General features: G+C 34.3%; 1 protein-coding gene across 3 annotated transcripts in view; it reads left to right on the top strand.

Annotated features, from left to right (window-relative positions):
- The window catches only part of Hmmr (hyaluronan mediated motility receptor), a 29,282-nt gene extending 12,660 nt beyond the window's left edge, over positions 1-16,622 (top strand). For 2 of the 3 annotated variants that reach the window (XM_027938676.2, XM_071612005.1), the window contains 11 exons: positions 1,690-1,764; positions 1,892-2,067; positions 2,515-2,663; positions 4,148-4,362; positions 6,368-6,484; positions 9,787-9,933; positions 10,190-10,342; positions 10,444-10,543; positions 11,659-11,835; positions 14,772-14,934; positions 15,513-16,622. In XM_027938676.2, the coding sequence (XP_027794477.1) occupies positions 1,690-1,764; positions 1,892-2,067; positions 2,515-2,663; positions 4,148-4,362; positions 6,368-6,484; positions 9,787-9,933; positions 10,190-10,342; positions 10,444-10,543; positions 11,659-11,835; positions 14,772-14,934; positions 15,513-15,532 (1,492 nt within the window). In that variant the 3' untranslated portion in view covers positions 15,533-16,622. The remainder of the gene's footprint in view (positions 1-1,689; positions 1,765-1,891; positions 2,068-2,514; positions 2,664-4,147; positions 4,363-6,367; positions 6,485-9,786; positions 9,934-10,189; positions 10,343-10,443; positions 10,544-11,658; positions 11,836-14,771; positions 14,935-15,512) is intronic. The other variant, XM_071612004.1, reaches the window with a different exon arrangement.
- Positions 16,623-25,229: the final 8,607 nt, after the last annotated feature.

The raw sequence follows: 25,229 nt of genomic DNA, 5'->3' as shown, positions 1-25,229 counted from the left end.
CCCTATTTCTCTTAAGTGACAGTGAACCCTAATCATTCTCAAACATTTAATGCTAGAAAGTTATATGAATGTAGTACTTTTGTCCCATCTTCAGTAGCAATGATAAGGAAATGCTTATGATCTTCCCATTAGCGTAATCTTACGGAGATGGTAGTCAGAACCAAACTGAGAAACACTGGTATAAGAAGCTGTGATTATGGGCTGGGGATGTGGCTCAAGCGGTAGCGCGCTCGCCTGGCATGCGTGCGGCCCGGGTTCGATCCTCAGCACCACATACAAACAAAGATGTTGTGTCCGCCAATAACTAAAAAAATAAATAAATAAATAAAAAGAAGCTGTGATTAATGCACAGTAATATTCCTTTTTTATAATTACTTCTGTAATTTACATATAATAAATGCACTGATCTTAAATATTCAGGTTGATAACTTTTGACAGTTATATACATTTTTGTGACCATTAACCAAATAACATAGAGAATATTTCCATTCCCTCAGAAAGTTACTTTCATACCCCTCGTTGCCTGACTGCTACCTGTGTAATGCTGGCCATCCCTGCAGCTACTTCCTATTTTTCATCATAAATTTGAGAAGTTTGTTATAGTATGGGTTGGGGGCTTCTTTTGTATGACATAATTTTTCACAATTCATCAATGTATACTCTTCTTCCTTTTTATTTCCGAGTAGCATTCTATTCTATGAATATATCTCTATTTGTTTACTGTTCTTTTCACCATTTTAGGCCTTTTTAAAAGTTTCTTACTCTGAAAAAGTATAAACATACATTTTTGTGGATATTTATTTGTACTTTTCATGTGTAAATATCTAGAAGTGGAATTCTTGGGTCATAGGGTAATATATAACATTTAAAAAAAAAAAAAAAAAAACCTCAAAGTTGTTGTATCATTTATACCCCCACTAGCAAGGTGGTTCTATATTTCTAACACCATTTGATGTATCCTGTTTACTTTGGCCTTTTTAATGGATTTGAAGTGGTAATTTGTAACTTTGTTACTATGAACCTTGAATATCTTTCTGTGTACTTATAGATCATTTCTACATCTTCTGTTGTGAAATGTCTAGTTAAGTCTTTTGTTCATTTCTTAAATTAGGTTGTTAAAAAGAGTTGAACATATAAATAATTGAATGCCAGATAGCCTGAAACAAAAACTTTATGACACTCAAAATGCTATTTGGGTGGGTAAGGAAACCAAGAAAGCTACAAAATAAGATTATGTCTTTGATTTGGGATGTTGTGAGATGATTCTCATTATCATAGCTCTTTTGTCATAGTACCTTTGAAAATCTTTTTTACTTAAGTAAAATCATTAGTCTCCCGCTTGCATATAAATTGTCAACCTGAGAAGTAAGTCACTCTTAATGATTAAGAATTTGAACTCTGCAGTCACTTGCCTAATACAACAGTATCTTGTAGGCATTATGTGCAATTATTTTTTTTATTGGTTGCTCAAAACATTACAATGATCTTGACATATCATATTTCATACATTTGATTCAAGTGGGGTATGAATTCTTATTTTTACCACGTGTCCAGATTGCAGGATCACATTGGTTATACATCCATGTTTATACATACTGCCATACTAGTGTCTCTTGTATTCTGCTGCCTTTCCTATCCCCTTCCTATATGTGCAATTATTAAATAAACTAACATCCAATTTTTTTTTAGTGTTTCAATAGAGAAAGAAAAGATTGATGAAAAATCTGAAACAGAGAAACTCTTAGAATACATCGAAGAAATTAGGTAATATGAAAAAGTAGCTTAATATTGAACCTTATTTTGTTAAACACTGATGAATACATCATTTTCATCTTTTTGCCGTTTCCATGTGCCTAAAAAGATATGTTCTTTTTCAATATTTTTAATATAGTTGTGCATCAGATCAAGTGGAAAAATATAAGCTAGATATTGCCCAGTTAGAAGAACATGTGAAAGAGAAGAATCATGAAATTTTAATCCTTAAGCAGTCTATTGAGGAAAATGTTATCTTGTCTAAACAAGTAGAAGACCTGAATGCTAAATGCGAGCTGCTTGAAAGAGAAAAAGGTATTATTGTGTTTATAGTTAGTTCATTATTGTATTTAAGAAAAGCACTGCTATGTCAAAACAACCTTTTTAAAATTATGTAATCAACAACAGAAAACGTTATTCTGTATTTGAAATTTTTTTTATAATGTTTATTCTCTATTTCAGTATGTTGCTTTTCTTGATAGAAAAAGAAACAATTGTGCAATTCATGACTTCCCTTGACTGGCTATTTAAAATTGGTAGATAACATAGAACTAGTTTTGAGGGTTTTGTTATATAGCATACAATGTATGTTATATGTTGTAATAATTGTACAAGCTTCATAATTTTTTGCTTTTTTCCTTTGAAAATATTTGGTCTGTGAATTGTGCTAAACACCAGCATAATGAAGTATTTTGGGTATCTAGGTTTTTTTTAATGATGTTTGTATGTTGTTACAGTATTTTAAATGTTTTCCTTTTATAGAAGACCTTCTCAGCAGGAAAACGGAAAGGGATGAAAGTCTAAATGCAGAGATGCAAAACTTAAAAGAGAAGCTTATTCTGGAAAAACAAGAACATGAAAGACTACAACAAAAAGAGTTGCAAATTGAGTCACTTCTCCAACAAGAGAAAGTAATTAACTGCAATGTTTTTTTTTAATTAAAGAATGCTTATTATGTGTCATAAATTTCACTGTCAGAAAACTTTGTTATATATCCTTTGATTCAACAATTCTAATTTTAAAATCTAATCCTGAGGAAATGACCATGGATATTCTGAGGACTTAGCCATACACCTTCACAATGTGTTCACTATGGGGTTATTAATAATGTGAAAAAAATTAAAATACAGATGTAGCAAAGTAGGGATCATTTAACATTGCTTTCCTATTACATTTTTGTATTTGAAGCCCATGTAGATTATTTAGAGTTGTCTTTAGAAGAATATCTTACTACAGGAAAAATATAATTATAAAATTTAGATTACATGAATAACATTACGTGTGTGTGTGTATGTGTGTGTATGTGAGGGAGAGACAGAGAGAGAAAACAGTCCACTAAAATATAGTGCAGAAATAGATAATTCTCCCTATCTTATAAACATGAAAGAAGCTCCATCTCAATAGTAATCAAGGAAATGGAAATAAAATTTTTCCATTTACAAGATTGGTGAAAATTAAAACATTTAATAATGTAAAATATTGGTAATGGTTGAGACAATTGGTACTTACATGCATTGATGTGAAGTAGTATGTATTTGGTTAACCTACAACAAATGAAGTAGAACACATTGAGTTAGAAAGATCTCAACTATCTATGATTTTTTATAATGACCTTTACATATGTCCAAAAAATATGTATGTGTATATATAAATATATTGACAAAGACCAGAAGGCATACATGTTCCAAACTAGTAGATGTTTCTGGGAAGAGACAACTAAAGTTGGGGTGGGAAGTAGTCAAAGATAATAGTCACTTTCTTTGTAATGTTAGAATGTTTTTCACAATGATGATGTGTTTATATAATTGATGTACTATATAGCTTAAAGTATTTTATATAATGTTGAAATCATAAAATACTTTTATATAGTATTATATATATACATAAAAACCAGTTGTAAAACAGATATAAATATAATTTTAGTTTTATAAGTTTATGTGTATGTTGCATAGGAAAAAAAAAGCCTGAAATGAAAGTTGCCACAGTGTTAAGATGTGGAAAATAGCTCATGAAAAAAGTTTGTGTTTGTGTATGTATGTTTATGTTTATTTTATTTATATATAATATATATAGTCCTGGGGATTGAACCCAGAGGCGCTTTACCTTTGAGACAGGATGTCACTGAGTTGTTTAGGGTCTCACCCCCCCGAGTTACTGGGATTACAGGCATATGCCACTATGCCCAGCCATATATCTATATTTTTTAATGTTATTTTGAAACTCTTAAATTTAGTTTTCATACTTCATTATATATATATATACATATATATATATATATATATATATATATATATATATATATATATATATGTATATATATATAATTTTTTTGTCTCTTCATAAAACCTAAGAATGCCATTCCAAATTATTTTGTTGGTTATCTTTTTGGATATAGGAATTATCTTCTAGTCTTCAGCAGAAGCTATTTTTTTATCAAGAAGAAATGATTAAAGAAAGAACTCTTTTTAAGGAAGAATTAAAACTTGCACTGGAAGAACTAGATCTAGTTCAGCAAAAGGAAGAACAAACTGAAAGACTGGTCAAACAGTTGGAAGAGGAAACAAAAACTACAGCAGAAGAACTAAAACTCTTAGAAGAACAGTTGAAAGAGTTCGTATTAATAGTGTACCTCTTATTTATATATGATTTGAGATGTTTAAAATTATTTCCTGGTTTATTTTTTTAAGATTCTCACCTCAATTGTGAATATGTGAGATTGAAATTACTTTTCAAGAAGGAATAGACAGAGACAAAGTCTATACATGCAAAGAATGTCTGTGCAAGCCAATATGACAGCTAAAATAAAAAGTATTGTCCCTTCTTAAATTTTTAAAGCCAGAAGTAGTTTTAGTTAACAAATGACAGAAGCTTTGTGCTATTTTACTACTCTTATGTATTCTAAAAGTCACTGTACATCAGCTTTACAATGATGAATTTAGGGGAAAAAAAACTAATAACTCTACCCTTTAATAATAAAATGGATTGCATTTTTTTATCTATGTGTACATCAATTTACATAGTATAAGTTGTACTTTTCATTACATTTCATGAGGCAGCAATCAAAAAACAAAATGGGGAAAAAAACACCAGAAATGGAAAACATTAAAAAATAAGAAATTTATCAAAGTAGAAAATCTGAGATCTCATTTTGGTTTTTGATTCTAATTTTATATTCCTTTCATTATATTATACCTCTTTCACCAGTTTATGTATTTATATTAAAATATCCATTTTGATTCTTGAATTTGAATTGCAAATCCTTGGGAACTCATCACTAAAACATTTTATTAGTAAGGAACCATGGATTAGATATGAACCTATATTATTATAGTAAATCTCCCACTTTTTCTTGTTGGATTTTTTTTTGTTATTAATCTCTTTTCTATTTTTTTGTGATTGGTGATGGCAAAGAACACTTAAGAGTTTATACCTGGTTTTTTGGAAACAGTACAAAAGTATAACTAGGGGGATTGTTCTGTACTGCTCCCAGTCTTAAAGAACAGGAACCTTAAGAAACTGAGTAGATATCAATTTCACAGAGGATAGTTGAGACATTTATCCTAAAGACAAAGAACTCTGGTGTAGCATTCAAGACATAAGAATTTTATTACTGCATCTGTTAACTAACTGTCTGATTCTGAGCAAAACATCATTAGTTTCTGTCATTTTCTATAAAATAAAGAAATTTAATTATAAGATGATCTCTAGGGTCTCTCCTAGACTAGAAATTTCAGGCTTAGGAAAATATCAACTAAGGATTGAAAGTAATTTCTCTAAAGGATAATGAAGAAAATGTTTTTATTACAAACCCTTTAGTAACATTTGATAGCTTTTGCTGTGATGTGTATATTTTAAAAATCTAAACTCATTGCTTAATGAACCTGATTAACTATTTATCTTATTTCAGTGTCCTACCTAGTTTGTAAGTACACAATGCTTATTACAGTTTTACTTTTGTATATTCTTTAAAAGGTTTCTCATAAGCTCAGATAACTATGTAAAAACTTTTTCACCATTTTGATAATCTATCATGAATATTTCAAAAAATTCTGTGATTTATAATATATAAAGATGACTTAATTTATTTTGTCAATATAAAATAATCCATTTAAGTGTTGAATTTTTTATAACAATTATGTGGATTAATCATATAATCAGAATAATCCACAGAATCTTATAACTCTTTTTCCAAAAGAACTTTTAAAAAGAAGTGTTTAACTATATTTAGTATTAGTGTCTAAGTGCAGAGAATGAAACTTGAGTAAATCTGGGTACTTTTTAACTTGTAATTTTGGGCTTTTGTTGTTAAGATTCTGCATTAGGGCTTTTACTTACCTCCTGTCCCCCAAATTTTAAACACCCACTTAAATGCATATGATATGAAAAAAGGAATTTAGTAATGCATAAATTTGGATGAAAAAGAGTAAAATAAGAGCAGAAGAAATAAGATGAAGCCGGTACTCTTAGTACAGTAAATAAAAATGTGAGAATTAGGCCATAAACTCTAAACTAATGCAGGTCCTGATAGGAGTTGTATGATTCACATTTCCTATGTATTCTCTTTCTTAATAATCTGTTGTTAGCGTTTTATCTTCTAAATTTTTCTTTTTCTTAGGAAGGAAGCTGAAATGGAGAAAAATGATGCTGCTCACATGCAGGCCACCCTAATTTTGCAGGAAAGGTATAATAGTACAGTGCAAAACCTTGGAGATGTTACTGCTCAATTTGAAAGGTATTTTTCTTAGGAGCCTTTACTCTCAAATATAATGTGAGCAGGGAGAAGTGTTTATCTACAGAAATCTGTGAACAAAGTAATCACACAAAGGATGGCTGGTACTACTTTAAATTATTTTTGTTGTTGTTTTGTTTTGTGGTCCTTGGGATTCAACTCAACAGTGCTCTATCACTGAGCTATATCCCCAGCCCTTTTTGTTATCTTGAGACAGTTTCACTAACTTGTTGGTCTGGGAACTTGTAATCCTCTTGTCTCAGTTTCCCAGTCTCCCAAGTTACTGTAATTATAGGCGTGTTCTATGACACTTGGTTATTACTTTCCATACCATAATGACTTGCCATAAATTGGTCACTATATTTATTCAGAAATGTTCCACTCCCACTATCTGGTTTTAATTTCATGCATTCTTGAACTTTTGACACTTCTATTTTACTTCCCTGATATTGTTTGCTTAAATTCAAAAACTTTTATGTCCTCATCAAACTTAAAAAACACCCACATGGCTATAAAGTCATACTGTCTTCTTACCTACTAGATTATTTCTATCTTTTAACCTTCAGTGACATCACTATATATTTGATCCTTGTTTCTCAAAATTTTCAACCTTTCTACTGGAATTTTCCCCATCAATATGAATTAATGTTAATGTGCAGTCATCTTTAAAATGCATGATTTAAAAAAAAAATCTCCTTGACCCTTCCTTGCTTCTTGTACATGTCCAATACAAATCATTTCTAACATGTCTTAACCTAAAATTATATTCCTATTCCCAGTCCATCTTCTTAATAAAAGCTTATCTGTCTGCGTATTTTATCTACTTCTTTACCTCTTGCTATTTTTCCTTTAAATAAAAGAAGTTTAATTGCAAAATATAACAGTGTATTAATATTTTTGTTTATCATAGTTTAGACCATTTGGGGAGGAGGTTTCTGCCACTTTAATATATATATATTAGACACAAAAGAATATACATGAATAATAAAGCATAAAGTATAAAATCAATACATGTGAACCCATGAAAGACAACCATTAAGTATAATGATATTCAACAACTTGGTTGTATGAGTTTCATCTCTATGCCATTTCTGAACAGGTAACACTGTCTCAAAGCCTCCATTTAGTATTTTCTCACCTTTTTCCCCATGCATTATAGTTTTATAACATGTATACCCATACAAATATCACTTATCTAATTATACTCTTAGCATCAACAGAAATTGTCATCATACCATATGTCATTTCCTATGACTTGACTTGCTTTTTCACTCTGCCTTATGTATTTCTAGAACAGAATTATATTGTTTCATGAGAATATAGTTTGTTCATGGTCATGCTGTGAATATCTGAGTATGAACATACCACAATTTTTTGTGCATTCTTACTTTGCACATTTGGGCTGTTTCCTTTTTTAAATTTATTTATTTATGTTTTGGTTATTAAAGTGAGGGTAAGAATATACCCAGTGTTCTACTTTCTCACCAAAGCTGCTGTACTTTTAAAATTTTGCCACTATGCTAATGTAAAATGACTTTGTATTGTAGATAATTCATCAGCACTATGAGTTGTAAATATTTTCTTCCACAGTGTAGCCTGTCTGCATTTTCTTCATGGTTTCTTATGATGGGTGGAAATTCTTGATTTTAAATTTGGAAATTTTAATTATTCTTTTAAATTTATAAATTTTATAAGAACTTCTTTCTATCCCAGCAACATGAAGATATTTACCTATTTTTCTTCTTAAAGTTTCAAGTTTTACTTTCATTTTTTTGCCTACAACTGATTACTGTGTGTACAATGTTACGAAGATTAAATTTCTTTTTGTTTGTCCCTATGGAGAAATAGTTGCCTACTACCTATTCATTGAATACTACTTCCTTCCTAGTGATGTATTCCTCTATATGAAACATTCTGGTAAACATGTAGATAAATAATATATATTTTTATATATTTCACTAAAAACTTTTATATATCAGAACATATATGTAAATAACACAATCACAGTGTCCTCTAAAGGAATTTTTCTTCTCAGTGGTTTAAAAAATAGTGCTTTAGAGCAACATGGGAGACTAAGACAGTAGGAGGACAAGTTTGAGGCCAGCCTGGTGACTTAATGAGACACTGGGGGGTGTGGGGGGGGGGGGGGACTGGCTTAAAAATAGTGCTTCAGGGGAGGGACTATAGCTTAGTGGCAGAGCACTTGCCTAGCTGGTGTGAGACACTGGGTTCAATCCTAAGCACCACATAAAAGTAAACAAATAAAATAAAGGCATTCTGTCTATGTACAACTATAAAAAAAACTTTTTAAAAAAATAGTGCTTCAGGAAGTCTTAATTCATTCTATATTATCAGTATGCTAATGACAGGAAAATTTCTTTCTTCAAACACACTTATCTTTTCAGCTCCATATCATACATCTCTGTGTACTTGATATATTGAAGTAGATATTTTATTATTGCCTGATAATAACCTGCATCAAATAATTATTGGTCTTCTTTCTCTTTCTGCCTCTATTCTCTCATTGTTTTATCACGTTTTTTTTTTTAATTGCAAGCAATAACATCTTCATCTTCCAGCCTTTCACTCCATAAATCCTAGACTTGTTTTTCTTTCCCTTTCCACCAACATCCAATTAATCTCTTTAGTTTTTCTGTTCTGCCTACAAAAGAGATCTCCCATCTTTCCATTGTTAACACCTTAGTTTAAGCCTCCGTAATTGCTCACCTGGGATGATAAATAATTGTCTTCCTTCTGATCTCCTGGTTTTCTATCCTCCAATTTTCAGGATCCATCCTCCACATATCTCTGGAGTAATCTACATACAAATTAATGGTTCTCCCTTATTCTTTAGGTAAACCCATTGTGCCCCTGATTGGCTTCATGCCTCTGGCTTCTGTTTCTGCCTCTCTTATTCATTAGATTCCATTCTGACCCCTTAGTGGACTTTGTTCTACCTCAGTTTCATATCAGCTTTATCCTCTGAAATACTTTCCCCTAACTGCCTAGCTAATGCCTCCTTACACATCATGTCTCAGCTTAATTCTAAATTTCTTAGAAAGGCCTTTTCTGAATCACCAACCAAAATGTAGGTTCCCCTATTTTACCAACATAAAGTGCTTTGTATATTCCCTTCATAACACTTACCTTAGAAGTCTGAATTCCTACTTGGGTAAGTGCAGGAATATATTATAAAGTTTTGTTAACTTTGCTGAAGAGTATGTAAAATATAAACTGATTCACTCTATTTGTCATTTTCATAGTAGTTAGAAAAATACTTTAACTTTGTTTTTCTTTTTAATAAGCTATAAAGCATTAATAATTAGTGAGCTAGAAGATCTTAGACTGGAGAACTCATCACTACAGGAAAAAGTGGCCAAGGCTGAAAAAAGAGCAGAGGATGTTCAACATCAGATACTGACAACTGAAAGCACAAATCAAGAATATGCAAGGTATGAATAAGCTGCTTGCTCACACTAATATCTTAGAACCATTAAAACTTCTTAATATTGTCAAAATCCAGCTACTAAGTGGTGCAGGGAATTGTCCCATGGCTTGCTTTTGGTCATCTTAAATTATAATTTTTTTAAATCCATAAAATTAAGATACTTGAGTTATTTGGGGTATTTTAGTTTGATTTTAAAAAGCAAGACGTGAAAGAAAAATCAATGTCTAAAATATTTAGTGACTTTTCTCTCAAATTCAAAGGATGCTTGTAGATCTACAGAACAAATCAGCACTGAAAGAAGTAGAAATTAAAGAAATGACAGTTTCTTCTCTTAAAAAGATAACTGATTTGCAGAACCAACTCAAACAACAAGATGAAGACTTTAAGAAGCAACTGGAAGAGGAAGAAGTAAGGTAAGTTAGAATGGGAAAGTGAGTACCATGAATGGTTATTTTTTCTAATTCGTAATTAATTTTTATAATTAATGTTTTCTTAATTTAATTTTCCCATATAGAAAAGTTGGGAAAGAAAACACAGTGGCAGAATTAACTGAGGAAGTTAATAAATGGCGTCTCCTTTATGAAGAACTGTATAAGAAAACAAAACCTTTTCAGGTTTGTCTCTTAGAATTAAACTTATATGTGTTTAAGTTCCAATTAAAGATTTATAAAATGGATTATGCATAAAATTTGTCCACCTTTATTGAAATATAATTTAAAATTTTACCAGACTTAAATTTTCATGCCCTTGTCTTTTTTATTAATTATTGATTCACCTTTATTCATTTATGTGTTTATATGTGGTGTTGAGAATCGAACCCAGTGCCTCACTAGGCAAGTACTGTACTATTGAGCCATAACCCCAGCCCGCATAAGTTTTTAATATACTCTTTACAGGTTAAAAGTTGCTTTCTAGCCAGGCACAGTAGCGTATGCTATAATCCCTGTGGCTCAGGAGGCTGAGGCAGGAGAATCAAGAGTTCAGAGCCAGACTCAGCAACAGCGAGGCACTAAATAACTCAGTTGAGACCCTGTCTCTAACTTAAAAAGTACAAAAGTAGGGCTGGGGATGTGGCTCAGTGGACAAGTACCCCAGAGTTCAATCAGAAGGCAGTCCTGATAATAAACTTTCGATGATTAATCTATGTTACTTTGTGATATGCATTTTGTTATGATCTATCTCAAATACTATCTTTTTGGGGGGTGGGGGTACCAGGAATTGGAACTCAGGGGCACTTGACCACTGAACCACGTCTCCAGCCCTATTTTGTATTTTATTTAGAGACAGGGTCTCACTGAGTTGTTTAGCACCTCCCTGTTGCTGATGCTGGCTTTGAACTCATGATCCTCCTGCCTCAGCCTCCCGAGCCACTGGCTTTACAGGCAAGCAACACTGCACCCAGCTCAAATAGTATCATTTTAAGAGAAGAAATGGATAAATGCTAAGTTTGGCACTTAAATACAGTAGAAACACATTGGTTATAACTTGAGATCTATCTGTATCAGATAGATCTAGTTGGTTTTCTTGTTTCTTTTCCTCTGTCTTAATGATATTTAAAATGAAAACTAAAAAATTTAAAAGATTTATCAGAAAATCTGTTGAGATCCTTGAAAATAGGTAAGCATACTGTGGTTTGGTTTGGTTTGGGGTTTAGTTTTTTATGCTCTGTATGAAACCTGTAAAATTTAATAATTTTAAGTCTTTATTTCATTTAAAAAATCTTTTCTAGCTTCAACTGGATGCATTTGAAGCAGAGAAACAGGCTTTGTTGAGTGAACATGGTGCAACTCAGGAGCAGCTAAATAAAATAAGAGATTCATATGCGGAATTATTGGGTCATCAGAATCTGAAGCAAAAAATCAAGCATGTTGTGAAATTGAAAGATGAAAATAGCCAACTGAAATCGGTTTGTAAAATAGCATTTAGTTTTATTAATAGCATTTAGTTTTATTTAGTATTCAAGTTAAAGGCTTAATATCTTATTAATAATATTTAAGTATGATGAAAGTCTTCTATTTCAGAAAAAAAATAACAGTTTACAGAGAAAATTCAGAGAATTAATGGATTTATTTTAGTGTTTACGAGGTGGATATTCAGTGTTCTCAGGTTTTCCAGCTATGGTTTAATACATTTAAAATTACTGGTGTAGTTGGAAGAATGTATAAAGCTTTACACATCCATTTCTGTATGCAAAATAGCAAATTCCTTGATGTAAATACCATAAAAGCAAACAATGTTCAAAAACACTTGTATACTTAATTTTTTTTTAAGTTGTAGATGAACATAATACCCTTTATTTTAATTGTTTTATTTTTATGTGGTGCCGGGGATGGAACCCAGTGCCTCACGCATGCTAGGCAAGTGCTCTACCATTGAGCCACACCCCTGGCCCAAGATGCTTAAATTTTTAATAGGCTTACTGAGATATAATTCATATCCCATATAATTCCCCCACTTAAAATACACAACTTGTGGTTTTTAGTATATTCACAGATGTGTGCAGCAGCATCACGATTATAGATCACTTTTTATCACCTCAAAATAAAATCCTGTTCTTTTTACCATTACCCTCTTATCTCCTCATTCTATCCCAGCCTCAACCTTAAGCAACTACTAATTGATTGCCTCAAATAATAGGTAGTCTTTTTGACTGTCTTCTTTGAAGCAGCATAATATTTTTAAGATTCATCCATGTTGTAGAATGTTTTGGTACTTCATTCATTTTTTATGGACTAATAATAATTCATTGTGTGAATAAACATTTATGTATTCATCAGTTAATGGCCATTTGGAGTTTTTTCTGCCTTTTGGCTATTATAATAATCGTACTGTAATCATTTCCATACAAGTTTTTTCTCCAGGGGCAGTAGCCAGTAATCCCAGCAACTGGGGAGGCTAATACAGAAGGATCCCAAGTTTGAGGATAGCCTCAGGAACTTGGCAATACCCTGTCTCAAAAAAAAGGACTGGGTATGTAGCTCAGTGGTAAAGCACGCTGGCATTCAATCCCCAATATACTCCCCCTAAAAAAAAATCCAAGTTTTTATATGGACATGTATTTTTATTTTTCTGGGTTATATGCCCAAGAGTGAAATTGGTGGGTTTTATGGTAGCTCTGTTTAATCATTTAAAGAACTGTTTTCTAAAGGGGCTATACCATTTTACTTTCTATCAGCAATATAGGGTTTCATTTTTTTCCATATGCTCACCATTATTTGATATCACCTAACATTTTGATTCTAGCCATTCTAGTGTGTATAAATTAATACCTGCCTTGTAGTTTTCACTTGTCTAATAATGTTGATCTAGGGTGAATACTGCCAAACATGACAACCTTGCCTCCCAACACTGTTGTACCTCTGATGTTGCTATTCAGGGAGGTATAGTTTGGGTATGCTTAGTTACTCTGGCGTAAGTCTTGCTTTGGTAGTGCTATCTTCCTGTCTTTTACTGACACACATGACTGATAACTCTACTAGTTGCTGGTTCATGGCTGTTTTCAGTAGTGTTCTAAGGCATACAAATTGCCTACAATATTAATCCAATCAGGGCCTGGGGATGTGGCTTAAGCGGTAGCGCGCTCGCCTGGCATGCGTGCGGCCCGGGGTTCGATCCTCAACACCACATACAAACAAAATAAATATTAAAAAAAAAATTCTCTCTCTCTCTCTCTCTCTCTCTCTCTCTCTCTCTCTCTCTCTCCCCCTCCCTCCCCCTCCCCCTCTCTCACTCTCTCTTTTAAAAAAAATATATTAATCCAATCAAATTCTGGTTCATTTGTAGGAGTGATATATGAGAGTACTGTGTGGTATTTATTCTGATTCTGGAAAGGCTCATCCCAGCTGTTTTATTCCCCATTTCTGTCCTACAAAATTAGCCACTTACAATTTAGACTACCCCTAATCTTCTCCCAGTTCCTTTTCACCACAACCACCTCTGCTCTTTAGAGCACACTTAGGCTTCATCTCTGCATGTGAAATCTCTTCCAAATGAAATCACTTCCCTTGGAAAGAAATTAGGAGCTATTTTATGGTGTATTTTTCCTTCAGACAATATCTGAGCTATAATTCTAGAACTGAAATTGGGGATAGTGGGAGGTTTTTTGAATTTTACATCTGCCCTTAGAGCTGAGATCTTGCAAGGAAAGTTTCTCAGCTTGCCTTTTCTGGCATGAAATTGTGCCTGAGCAAGGGTGATCAGGGTCACAGTATTTTCAACATACTGTGTCCTAGTCAAACCCCTGTACCATAGGTGAGGTTGAGCAGAAGAAGGGATTTTCCACCCTCAGCTGCATTTGCACAGGATATAACTACAGCAATAGAATTTGGGCAAGATGAGAAAGTCTGATGCCTTGATCTTGCTGGCAAGAAGTCTGTGGAAGTTGGGAGGGAAGGAAGGATTGTGTGGCTAGAGCAGTTGGGGTTGAAATTCCCCAGACTTTCAGGTTTCCTACAGATTTTTTTGTGGATCTTTTTGAATAAATGTTTCTTCATTTAGTATTTTGCCTTTGTAGCCATTTTTCAGAGGCCTTAATTGATTGCCTTTTTATAAATTTTTTCACTAGAAAGTAAGTTAGCAGAGCTTGTATGGTATCATGCCAGTAGTTGATTTCTGCAATTTCTTTTGAGTAGAACTTTTATTAGAAAAATAACTTTGTACTTACAGAGAAACAAAAAGACTTAAAAGTCTATCTCACTTGCATAGCTGTTCAAAGGCATTTTGTAATTCATTTTTAAAGTGTAATAGTGATTTTTGCCCAGTTTGCCTGCAACGTTGGTAATAATACATTTCTACCTACATGATCTTTAATAATTGTTTATTCTCTATACTTTTCTCATGTAGGAGGTGTCAAAACTCCGATCTCAGCTTGCTAAAAAGAAACAAAATGAGAGAAAACTTCAGGAGGAATTGAATAAAGTTCTGGGTATCAAACACTTTGATCCTTCAAAGGCCTTTCATCATGAAAGTAAAGAAAATTTTGCCCTCAAAACTCCATTAAAAGAAGGTAAGAAATGAGTACATGTATAGAACTGTCCTCTTCCTTTGGATTTGCTTTCACAGCATTTAGCAACTTACCTTTTTTTATGAACTGTGGAAATTTGTTGATACCTTTATAGATAAGAAATTCTTCCTAAGATTGATTCATATAATGCTTTTTTTCCTCCTGTCATACTCTTTCTGTATATCTAGATCCTGTCTATTCTTTAAGCCCCTTTAAAATTAGATCTTCCTTGAAGCCTTGTTTTACTTTTTTGCTTCTATATTCTCCCTGCCAAATTTTTTATTCCCTGTATAAAACATTTACATTTTAACCTAAATGTCTCTTAGGCCTTTAATAATAATTTTCTAATTTGTAGTTTTGCAGAAGCAAATTTTCTCTTTTGGCTGAATCTTTGTGTCTTTCACTATAAATCCAAGTAGGTTAAATAGTATATAAAGAACTATAAACAAAATTAAGCTGCAGAGTATAAATATTGTTTCATCTGCCTTCTAGAACATAAGAAGGCTCTTTTTAATTTATAACACTTGATGAAATTTGTTTTAATTTAAAAAAATAATAATACTTCTTAATAATCTTCCTAGGCAATTCAAACTGCTACTGAACTCCTGTGCAGTGTCAAGAATCATGCAAGTAAATGTCTGAAAACCCTGTTGAAGATTATTTTATACTTACTGCTATTATTGTTGATGTTATTATTATGTTTACAATGGGTGTCTTATAATGTTATATTTAATGTGAATTTGAGCATTTGAGCTTCCTATCCTCAGATATGTAAAGGAAGTTCAACTTTTTTCAGTTAGGAGGGAGTTCAACTTTTTTTTTTTTTAACCAAAATTTCTGATGACATTTTCTATTGTAAAGTAACTCCTTATACTTTATTATTTAATTCTAAACATTCTAATTGGCTTTTTGGTTTTCAGTACACACCATCAAATTAGCATCTCTTTAAAAATGACCATTCAGATTATTATTCCCCTATTCTGTAACCTCAGTTTCAAGTTTCTAATTATCAGATTATTTTAGCTTGATTCTGGAGTCTTTTCTAATCTGAAAAGGATCAGAAAGGCTTAAATACATTTTGCTCATTCTTGCTTCTGCTTTGATTTACTAATAATGTCTATTCTGACCTACTCATCATCATTTGTCCAATTCAAACATGAAATAAGGACAGACTTAACTCTTAGTAACCTCATTATCGTTTATCAAAGTCACTGAGTTATTTAATAATTTACAGATTCCTAGACTCTATCTTAATTTGTAATTAGGCTTATAAACCTGCACTTTTAACAAATTCTTCGAATAATTATTAGATATGCTAAAAATCTTAGAAACTTTGCAAGTAACCTCTTTAGAGAACTTGATTTGTATATCTACTGAAACTTTGTTTAGTATTTGTGTAATATGAAATAAAATCACAGAGTAAATTTACTCAGTTATTAAATTTTCATTTTATGAAGCTACATTAATTCTTCTTTAAGATATATTTATTTTCTTTGTTCCTTCCACCACCACGATACTGGCCCTTGTTCCCAGTAATCACAAATGATACTCTTTAGAAAGTGGTAATTCTCCCTCTGCTATATCTGATTTGCACAATTGTGTGATTGTAAAACACCATTTTTGTAATGTTGATGGACTAACAGACAATCACAGAATAGTTTTTCTTAATAAATTATTTTGTCAAACCTTAATACATGGTTGAATTTTAAGCTGTGATTATTTGAAATAGGTTTAGAATAAAACAGAAATTAGAAAAATTGTCCAATAAAATCAAATGGTTTAAGACTGCTTTTAGTCAAGCTGAAGTAACAGCAAAGTAAACACACAGGTGCACTGCTGGAAGTTCTGCTTACTGGAAGGGTTTCCCTTCACCACTGTCATACCCAAATGTCCCAGAAAATGGCCACAGTGTTACAGCTCTCCACTGTAGAGGGTAGTGGCTGCATATCATATCGAACCATCTACAAAAAAAAGCACAAGTCTTCTCCTCTATCAACTGATTATAGGAAACTCCTACAAGGTCACAGGTACAGAACGGCAAAGAAAAGGCAGTAGTGGGCATATGGGCTAATTCTTCATGTAACTTGTACTTTTGTGGCCTGTTTGGGCCCTATCACCTATATACCAGTTTCATTTAATGATGGGGTGCTGCTATTTACATCCAACTTTATGGCTTGGATCAGATAACATCCAGTTCACAATTAGTAGCTCAGGTTACATGATAACTGGTGGCCTGTGGACAAGTGTTATATTTCCACTAAGGCCTAAACAGCAGGCCATGAGCTGTTTCTCAAAAGGAGTGTACTTATTTACAAAGGTCTTTGCTCCAAAAAGGATATACCCCTTGATTTACCTATAGAGATCTACTATGAGCTCCAAAGAACATCCCTATCTGCAAGTGACATTTCAAGTGTCATTAGATCTGACAGATTATGTAGCCTGAGCAGCTGAGAAGCTTGAGCAATAGTCTGGACCTATTACAGACCTTCCTCCTATTCTGTTCTGGGCCCTACTCAAAACTAGCAGTTTTTCAGGTCACTCAGTATCGACCACAGTAACACACCCAAATAAAGAATACATTTCTTCCAAAATTCAAAGAGGCCCACTAGGTGGTGTACCTCTTTTGTGGTTATGGGAAGGGGCAGATGCAACCACATTCCCTTCACCTTAGATGTGATATCTCAACATATATCACCAGACCCCTAGAAATTTTACTGAGGTCCTTGAATTTTTGCCAGATTATATTCTGGCATGCAAATGTCTTACTCATAAGATTAAATTACTTCCGAGTCAATGACTCCAGTCAGCCTAATATCTATGTAATGGACCAATGTAATACCTTGTGGAAGGAGAAAGCAATTAATATTTCTGTGTACTAAATTATGACATAGGGTGGATAATTTTTATATACTTCTGAGTTAGGCCTTACCAGCTGAAAGCAAAATGCTTCTGCTCAGCTTTGTAAATAAAGATGAAGAAAAAGAAATTTGTCAGATCAGTAGTTAGGTACTAGAAACCAAGAACTGCATTAATTTGTTCAAACAATGAAAACACTTTTGGTACTGCAACTGCAATGGGAGCCATCCCCTAGTTAAACTTAGGATTATCCAATCATTCTCCAAATTCCATCTGTCTTCTGCACTGATTAAATAGGTGAGTTGAATAGGGATGTGGTAAGGATCACCACCCCTGCATCCTTTGAGAACTTATAGCATTGATCTCTTCAAGACCCTTAAGAATTTAGTACTAATGATCCTTGGTTTACAATTATTTCAAATGTAAAATTTTGCCAAAGCGGCACACGTTAAATAGAAACAGCACTTCAGCTTTTGAATTTTGATCCTCCCAGGCCAGAGCTATGGGTTATAATACTCTCTTGCATGCTGAGCAGTAGTAGCCAGCCACAGCTCTCCATATTCCACATGATAAGGAGGGAAAACAACCAATACTCTAGTGTGTTTCCAGCATTTTGGCAATTGTGTTTTGTGTTTTCATACCTTAAGTCTACAAAATGCCAATCGCTGTCTCCTGTACCATATACAACCATTCTGTTTTTATTACTGTACAGTCATACTCAGCATAACAATGTTTCAGTCATTGACAGAATGCATATATGTTGTTCCATCATACATCCTATAATGTCACTAGATAATCAGAAAAATTTCTGATTATCTAGTGACATTACAGGAATCATAACATAATAGCACAGAACATTATGTGTTCATGGTAAAGCTCCTGCACTGCCAGTCATGTGAAACATGTGCCAGTCATTACACATTCCTTATGTATAACATTGAATAACAGATGACTGTAAAAATACTTTAAGAGTATACCCGGGGCTGGGGATGTGGCTCAAGCGGTAGCGTGCTCGCCTGGCATGCGTGCGGCCCGGGTTCGATCCTCAGCACCACATACAAACAAAGATGTTGTGACCGCCGAAAACTAATAAATGTTAATAATTTCTCTCTCTTTAAAAAAAAAAAAAGTAAGAGTATACTCCTACTTATAAAAAACACAGTTGCAGAGCTAGGGATATAGCTCAGTTGGTAGAGTGCTTGCCTCGTATACACAAGGACCTGGGTTCAATCCCCAGCACCACAGAAATAATAATAATACAGTTGCAACCATGTTAGGGTGGCAGAAGCTTTACATTTCTCATGTTTATCATGTCTCTGGATTGTTTCAAAAGGATACATCAAGTGATTGATCTTTACCATCTAGGTTTGTATAAGCACACTCTAATGTTTGCATAATGATGAAATTGCATAATGACACATTCCTCAGAGATATCCCCATTGTTAAGCTAATAGATTATGTGAGATATTCAACACTTTCATTATAAAGTAGGCTTTGTGTTAAATTATTTTGCCCAACCGTAAGCTATTGTGAGCCCATTAAGGTAGGTAAGTCTAAGTTATGATGTCTAGCATGTTAAGTATATTAAATGCATATTTCACTTTATGATATTTTCAATTTAGGATGAATTTATCAGGGTATAATCCCATCTTAAGTTGAAGAGCATCTATAATGCTCTTGGTTTAATAGATAATAAGTCCTAGTGGCTTCTACTTAGCCTTCCCACCATAGTTGCTTACACTTCACAGGTTAGAGAATCAATATGGGGATTTTGCCATCTGTTGAGTATGTATTCTAGACCAAGAGAAATAGCCACAGGATACACTGGGAGATGGGCCTGCATAGACACTGTTCCAACACTTTGTGGGCCACATTAACATTTTGGGTCTGTTGAAATTTGTGTCAGTACAATGCCAGTATCCAGTATTCCACAAAAGTTGATTATTGTCTTTTACCTTGTATAGTAACCCTGTCAAAAGGCTATAGGTACCTTTGGGAAAGACTGGGAGACACTTAACACTAAATTCTTAGTAATGTACTAAAATCCTTCCTTAAAGGACCCAGCCTCTGCTTCGCTCAAGGACTTCTGTAAACTGACTAAGTCTGGGAATTAATTCAGGGTCTAAGATTCTTTCATCATTATGATTCAAGTTAGGTTTTTGTTCACTTGACCTAGAACTTTTGTGCTTATACATATTAGGTACAAAGTTAATAGACTTCCTGTCTATTTCACTCACAGGAAAACCATGATCACCAAAGCCATTGGTCTAGGCAAGCAGACTATTCTTATTACTCCTCTGGTTCTGATGTCTATTTTGAAAACTATGCCACATTAACTTCAGTGATTTTTCCCCCAATCACTTTGCCCCACTACCCTAGGATCTATTATTCCCCTTTCATTTAAATTTCCCATATCAGTAACTACAGTTATCACAGTGTGAGGTCTAGCCTACAAAGATTGACCAGGAAGCTCTGAAAAGAATACCTACCAGGATACTGTTACTATTTGGATCTTAAATGTCCCCCAGAGACCACTTGTTGAAGACTTGCTTACCTGCTGGTGGCGCCGAGGAGAGGTGGTAGAAATATTTGAGGCAGAGCCTAGTGAAAGAAGTTATGCCATAGGGGTAGGCCCTTGAAGGAGATATTGGGACCTAGACCCTTCCTCTTTCTTTGTTTCCTGGCCACCATGAAGTGAACATATGTTTTGCCACATGCTGCCAGCCATGGTGTTCTGCCTCATCATGGACCTAAAGCAACAGGACCACACAACACCAAATGAAATTTCTGAAACTGGGCCAAAATAAATGTCCTCCTTTAACATGATTTTCCAAGGTATTTTGTCAAAATGATGAAAAGCTGACAAATACTTATCTCTCACACTATTGTTGAAAAGATACTTCTTCTCAACCTCCTAGTGTGAGTGAATAGGTCTTAAGAGACAAGTCTTAACATTCCAATCTTCCTAAGACCTTCAATCCCTTCCTCTACATTAAATCAAGGCAGGACTAGCTTTCCAGTTTGCTCACTATGGGTGTCTTAGTCAGCTTTTTCACTGCTGTGACTAAAGGATCTGACCAGTACAACTGTAGGGGAGGAAAAGTTTATTTGAGGGCTCATGGTTTCAGATGTCTTAGTCCAGAGAGGGCCAGCTCCATTACTTGGGGCTCCAGGTGAGGCTGAACATCATGACGGCAGAGGGTGGCGGAGGAAAGCAGCTCACATCATGGCAATCAAGAAGCAAAGAGAGACTCCAGCTCCAGATACAAAATATGTACCCCATAGCCGTGCCCCCCCAATTAACCACTTCCTCCAGCCACAACCAACCTGCCTCTAGTTACCACTCAATCTCATCAGGGATTAATTCACTGATGAGGTTAAGACCCTCACAATCCAATCATTTCTCCTCTGAAACTTCCTGCATTGTCTCAAACATGAGCTTTTGGGGGACACCTCATTTCCAAACTATAACAGTAGGCCATTTTTTCTTCATGGTTCACCTATCCAAACTGTAAACTCCTAAATTCCCAAGCAGCAATATGACTGGATCCAACTTTATGTTTCTCCCATCATTTATTCACATCCTTAGTATCCTTCCCCACACATTTTCCCAGATTTCTTTTCATATAAATGAGAAAACTCAGGTAATTTCTTTTGGAGTATTATGCACCTTGTCATGGGTAACATTTCCTTATCTTAGGGAGCCTATGAGGCTTGAGTCTAGTTATAGGTCTATTTATCCCAAAGATGGGTGATGAGGATAAGTCCTTCAAAAAATCAGCATTGTCTACCTTGGCAACTGGCTGGGAGGTGGGAGGGGAGGCCATTATAATTTTCACGACAATATGAGGTTAATTCCCTCAGGCAAGGTTGGAGGGTATTATAACCAAACAAAGGGATGCTGCTTCCACTGGGCTTAGGGAAGCCTCTTCTACTGGCAAAGAAGACTTACCAGAATTTAGTGGTTCTTGTATTTCCAGTTTCATGGAGGTCTTTTCATGTGTTATCACAACTTAAAGGATTCCATTCTTTCCCAATCGGTGCCCTCAGTTTAATAATAGACATCCTGAAAAGTTGGGATTTCAACTTCAGCTGCAAGTCAGCCAGTGGGAAGATGAGATTCTGTGTTTAATTTTCATCAGCCTGAGCTGTGCAGTGACGCGAGATTAAGTCTCCATAAGGGCACACAAACACTTGTAGATCATGTTTGGTCACTTGAGCTAAAAACTGGAATTCCTGAACTCATCCTTTGTTTGCATCACTTTATCAAGTGATATTAGGAACAATCAGTCTACCTCATTTTACCCAACAGTTTTCTAAAACATTTGAAACAGTCACCTAGCTCCTTGCCTTTTATAAGTGGTTGATTAGGAGTACCCAATGAAAATATTTTATGTATCTCTATTGCCAAACCATGCTATGGACTGTCTTTATTACTGGAAAGAGGATTATTACATCTATATACATATTCCATCTGGAAAGAGGGCTATTAAGTTTAATGAGAGTGCCAACTTCAGAATCCCTGAAAAGCAATTCAGAAAATTTATTCTTAACATTTTGTTCCTTTTGAACCACTCTAAATACCAAAATCCATATTAGTCAGGGGTTTCTAAAGAAACAGAACCAGTGGGAAATAAAAAAGAAAAGGTAATTTATTATGAAGAATTGGCTCATATGATTTTGAATACTGAGAAGACCAATAATCAGCTATTTTTAGGCTGCAGGCCCAAAAGACAGACACAATTCAGTCCAAGTTCAAGGGCTTAGGAACCAGAAGAGCAGATGGTGCAAATCTCCATCTAAGGGCAGAAAAAGTCCAATGCTGCAAGTTCAAACAGGTAGAAGGGATGAATTCTCTCCTCCTCTGCTTTTCTATTTGGGCCTTATTTAGAATCTGCTTTACTCAATCCAGCAATTCAAGTGTTAATCTCATCTGGAAACACAGACACACCCAGAAACAATGTTTAGCCATATATCTGGGCACCCCATGATCCTTTCAGGTTTACACATAAAATTATTCATTACACTGGACATGGGAAACCAGTGCATATCTGGCACAACTCACGCCCTATGTATCTACAATATCCTTTAACATAAACATCCCTCAAAATAGGGTGGGGACTCAAGGAAGTCTGGGTTCCTAAATGTGGATGGAGCTGGATATTGAGACATCTACCTTGTTACAAAGGTTACTTGAGTTCAGCTCACTGAATAGTCCTTTAAATCAAAAGTCATCCAAGTCACCAGTCAAATTTTGTTAGATTTTTAGAAGGCGGCTAGGAATATAGCTCAGGGTAGAGTGCTTGCCTACAATCTTCAAGGCTCTGACCAATAGAGTAGCTTGTGCGATAGATAGTTGGGACTTCTTGCAGTGCTTTCTCTTATTCTAAACTTCTTCCTATTTCTCGTTCATTCCTCACTAACATTTCATATAATGTCATCGATGTAATAGACTAGTGTAATATCTTGTAGAAGGAAAAGGCAATCAAAATTAAGTTAATCCCCTTAGAACAGGCTGTATGATGCTATCACCAAGCATGGCAAAGCTGTTTCCATGGGCTTAGGGAAGCTTCTTTAACTGGCAAAGAAGATTCATCAGAATTTAGCAGGTCATTCTCTCCAGCTTCTTCATCGAAGGCGTTCTACTCATTTCAATCCTTACCAAAGTGTCTGTACCATGTAAAATTTGTACTTAAATACATGTATAATGCTTTTTAAAAAACGTGTATTAAATATATATGCATATATATACAACATATTTATGGATTGCAAGGCCAGCCTAAGAAACTTAGCAAGAACCTCAGCAATTTAGAGAGAACCTGTCTCAAAGAATAAAATGGACTGGGGATGTAGCTCAGTGGTAGAGCAACTCTGGGTTCAATCCCCAGTACCAAAATTAATTAATTTAATTAAATTAAAAGAAAATGAATGAATAAACTACAGACTAAGGAAAAGCAATTCCAATACAAATTTATATTCAGAAATATTTAAATAATTCTTTCAACTCAATAATTTGAAAAAAACAATTTTTAAAATGTACAGAAGACATTAGAATAGCAAACAAACACAGAAAAAGAGGCTCAACATCTAGGAATTTCAAATTAAAACCATATTGAGATACTGTTTCTCACCTAATGGAATAGATAAAATTAAAAACACTAATATGAAAGGAAAAATTTTGACTCTACATTTTAGGCTTTTTCAGTTAGACCTGAGACTTAAATTAACATAAGACAAGCACACAAGGACTGGGGACGTGGCTTAGTTGCATATTGCGAGGCCCTGGATTTGATCCCCAGCATCACCACCAAAAAAAAAAAAAAAAAAAACCGGAAAAAGAAAAGATATTCCTATATATATATATATATGAAGATATTCCCCTATATTTTCTTCTAAGCTTGATAGGTTAGCCTTTGTACCTTGACAAAGTTAATTTTTAAGATACATATTTAAATATAAACACTAGGTGCTGGGGTTGTAGCTCAGTGGTAGAGCACTTACCTAGCACTGTTACCGCTGTTGACCGGCGACGAGTCCTTGCTTCCCCATAACACCAGAGAAGCACACCCAGGCAAGGTCAGAGTAGAAAATAGAAGTTTATTAAAGGACAGCAGAAAACACTTCTCCAGGAGGAAGAAGGGGACCCAAGAGATGGAATCCGTGGAAGTGCGGTTGTCTCTCCATTTTATAGTTTCTTTCAGTGATGGAATGTAGGTGGGAAGGCCCAAGGGGTGGGACACAGGTGGGCCAAAGAAGTAATCTGGTCAGGAAGGACTTCTGAGTCAGCACCTTCAAGTTTGCTGGGGGCTGTTCATTAACACTTCTTTGGGATGGGTTATCTTCATGTTTGCTGGGGGCTGTTCATTAACACTTCTTTGAGATGGGCTCTGGCCTTGGGCTTTTTCCTGGACTTCATTAACATTCCATGAGTTGTCCTGCATTTCCCTGAATTCATTCTCAACATAGCCTCCATTTTAGATCATACTCGATATTAGACCTGATTTACCTAACTACACTGACTACCTAACTTTAAATCTGGCTTCAGCACCACATACAAATAAACAAATAAAATAAAGATAATGTGTCCATCTACAACTAAAAAACTAAATTTAAATTTTTTTTAAAGTAAGAATTTAAAAATGTAAACAACAAAAGTTTATGATGTAGACACTCTGAATGCCTCCTAGAGTTTGCCATGTGCTGTAAATTCTAAATGAGCAGAATATAAAGACTTAAGTAATTTTTTTCAAGCCCAGTTAAAATGGCAATTTTGGTTGCTTTTTAAATTGGCACAGAGCCATAATCCAAAACAGTTGTTCAAAACTTAACTTTTACAATATAATTATTTTGCTTAACTTCTGGAGTATGATTTTGTTGTATAGGTTTTGTGGTGCACTCAAGTTTGGGAATTTCTGGCTAGAACTCCTTAATGCTTGGCTAGA

The sequence above is a fragment of the Marmota flaviventris genome, chromosome 5 (assembly GCF_047511675.1).
Source record: "Marmota flaviventris isolate mMarFla1 chromosome 5, mMarFla1.hap1, whole genome shotgun sequence".
Lineage (NCBI taxonomy): Eukaryota > Metazoa > Chordata > Mammalia > Rodentia > Sciuridae > Marmota > Marmota flaviventris.
The sequence above is the reverse complement of the archived record's forward strand: the minus strand, read 5'-3'. Positions and strand labels throughout refer to the sequence as shown.